Source organism: Montipora foliosa, chromosome 11, assembly GCF_036669935.1.
Source record: "Montipora foliosa isolate CH-2021 chromosome 11, ASM3666993v2, whole genome shotgun sequence".
Lineage (NCBI taxonomy): Eukaryota > Metazoa > Cnidaria > Anthozoa > Scleractinia > Acroporidae > Montipora > Montipora foliosa.
The window spans coordinates 31,021,963-31,024,462 of NC_090879.1; the positions used below are offsets into that span (position 1 = coordinate 31,021,963).

Consider the following 2,500-nt stretch of genomic DNA (forward strand, 5'->3'; position numbering starts at 1 on the left):
TTTCTTTCCTTCCAGCTTCATCCTTGATTTGACAATGGATCATCTCATCGAAAAAGTTTTAATTGTCATTTAGTTATTATAGAATGGTAGATAGGAAGTTAGAGGTTGTAGAGCAGCAAATGCTAGAGCTTGCCATTGCGATTAGCGTAGGAGACAGGGAACGTGAAGGAAGGGCTCATTTTCATCTCGGCGGTGCTTACCTCAACCTACCTGATTATCAACAGGCCATAAAAAATTATGCACAAGCATTTCATATTTTCATAGAAATAGGCTGCAGGGCTAGCGAGGGATCAACCTATGGAAATCTGGGAAATGCATATCTTAGTCTAGGTAATTTTAAACAAGCCCTTGAGAACTACAAAAAACATCTTAGTATTGCTAAAGAAGTAGGGGATAAGGCCGGGGAAGGATCAGCCTATGGAAATCTGGGAAATTCATATCTTAGTCTAGGTAATTTTAAACAAGCCATTGAGTACTACGAAAAACATCTTAGTATTGCAAAAGAAGTAGGTAATAGGGCTGAGGAGGGTTCAACCTATGGAAATCTGGGAAATGCCTATCGCAGTCTAGGTAATTTCAAACAAGCCATTGAGTACCACGAAAAACATCTTAGTATTGCAAAAGAAGTAGGGGATAGGGCTGGGGAGGGATCAGCCTATGGAAATCTGGGAAGTGCCTATCGCAATCTAAGTAACTTTAAACAAGCCATTGAGTACTGCAAAAAAGATCTTAGCATTGCAAAAGAAGTAGGAAATAGGACTGGGGAGGGATCAGCCTATGGAAAACTGGGAAATGCCTATCTTAGTCTAGGTAATTTTAAACAAGCCATTGAGTACTACGAAAAAGAGCTTATTATTGCAAAGAAAGTAGGTGATAGGGCTCGGGAGGGATCAACCTATCTAAATCTGGGAAATGCCTATCACAATCTGGGTAATGTTAAAGAAGCCATGGAGTACCATGAACGCAGTCTTAGTATTTTCAAGGAAATTGGAGACTGTGTAAGAGAGGGAATCACGTGGTATTCACAAGGTAATAATCATGAATTCTTGGGTTCCTTGAGCAATGCACTCAGTTGTTATCATTTAAGTATATATCATTTTGAGGAAACAAGGCATAGTCTGAAGTCAGAAGATGAATGGAAAATAACTTTTCGTGATTCTTATCGCATGTCATACACTGCTCTATGGAGGACACTTTTGAAGAATGGAGAGATTGAGGAAGCTCTCTATGCAGCTGAGAAAGGTCGTGCACAGGCTTTGATGGATATTTTGAAAGATCAATACGGCATTGATTCTCAGTCAATTTCTGCACTTGCTCCGAATCAAACTCTTACAGCTGCATTAGAGCTTTTAAAATCACAAGCCGTTTTTGTGGCACTTGACACTAACAAGATCACGTTTTGGGTGCTAAGAAAAGACAGCAACATCAGCTGTCGACAAAACGAAATCGCAAATGGAAGTGCTGATTTGTTGATGCAAACTATTTTGAAAGGGATCGGCGTGGGGGATGGTGTCAGATGCGAGAATCGTTCTTTGGATGCACTACGCAATGACCTGTATTGCCGCAAAAAACCTATCAGTGAGAAAACAGTTCTACCATCTTCATCCTCCGTTAATTCTTTACAACCGTTGTATGATGTCTTACTCGAGCCAATTGCAGACTTGCTCCAAGGAAATGAGTTAATCGTTGTTCCCGATGGACCATTTTGCTTGGTTCCATATTCTGCATTAAGCGAATCTATCAAGATTCGCACCATTCCCTCGTTGACCGCTTTAAATGTGATCGTTGGTGCACCTGATGACTTCCACAGTAAGACTGGCGCACTGCTTGTAGGTGATCCGTGGTTGAAGGAAGTTACTGACAAGAAAGGGCAGCCCATTTTCGAACAACTTCCGTGCGCAAAACAAGAAGTAGAGATGATTGGACAACTTCTGCAGACAACACCGCTGACTGGAAAAAGTGCCACGAAAGCTGAGGTGCTAAAAAAAATGAAATTAGTTGCGTTAGTTCACATTGCAGCACATGGATGCCAAAAAACGGGAGAAATTGCTTTAGCCCCAATTACCGAACGGAAATCGCTAATCCCCAAAGAGGAAGACTTCATTTTGAAGATGTCGGATGTTCAGACAATTTCTCTTCGAGCAAGACTAGTTGTGCTGAGCTGTTGTCACAGTGGCCGGGGAGAAGTGAAGTCTGAGGGAGTGGTGGGAATTGCAAGGGCTTTCCTGTGTGCTGGAGCTCGGTCTGTTTTGGTATCACTCTGGGCAATTGATGACGGGGCAACGTTGCTGTTCATGAGGAGCTTCTACCAGCACCTGGTAGATGGAAAAAGCGCAAGTGCAGCACTTCAACAAGCGATGAAATCTTTGCGAGAGTCAAAGCAGTATTGCGCTATAAAGCACTGGGCGCCATTTGTGCTGGTTGGCGATGATGTCACGCTGGAATTTCCAAAGAAATGGTAAGTGAAGTTCGAGTTTAACTCAGAAAACAAGAATACTTT

The 2,500-nt window shown here is 42.2% G+C and overlaps 1 protein-coding gene across 2 annotated transcripts in view; it reads left to right on the forward strand.

The window, feature by feature from the left end:
• The window catches only part of LOC137975761 (tetratricopeptide repeat protein 28-like), a 5,736-nt gene that overhangs the window by 1,974 nt on the left and 1,262 nt on the right, over window positions 1–2,500 (forward strand). For both annotated transcript variants that reach the window (XM_068822940.1, XM_068822939.1), the window contains one exon: window positions 16–2,458. In XM_068822940.1, the coding sequence (XP_068679041.1) occupies window positions 84–2,458 (2,375 nt within the window). In that variant the 5' untranslated portion in view covers window positions 16–83. The remainder of the gene's footprint in view (window positions 1–15; window positions 2,459–2,500) is intronic.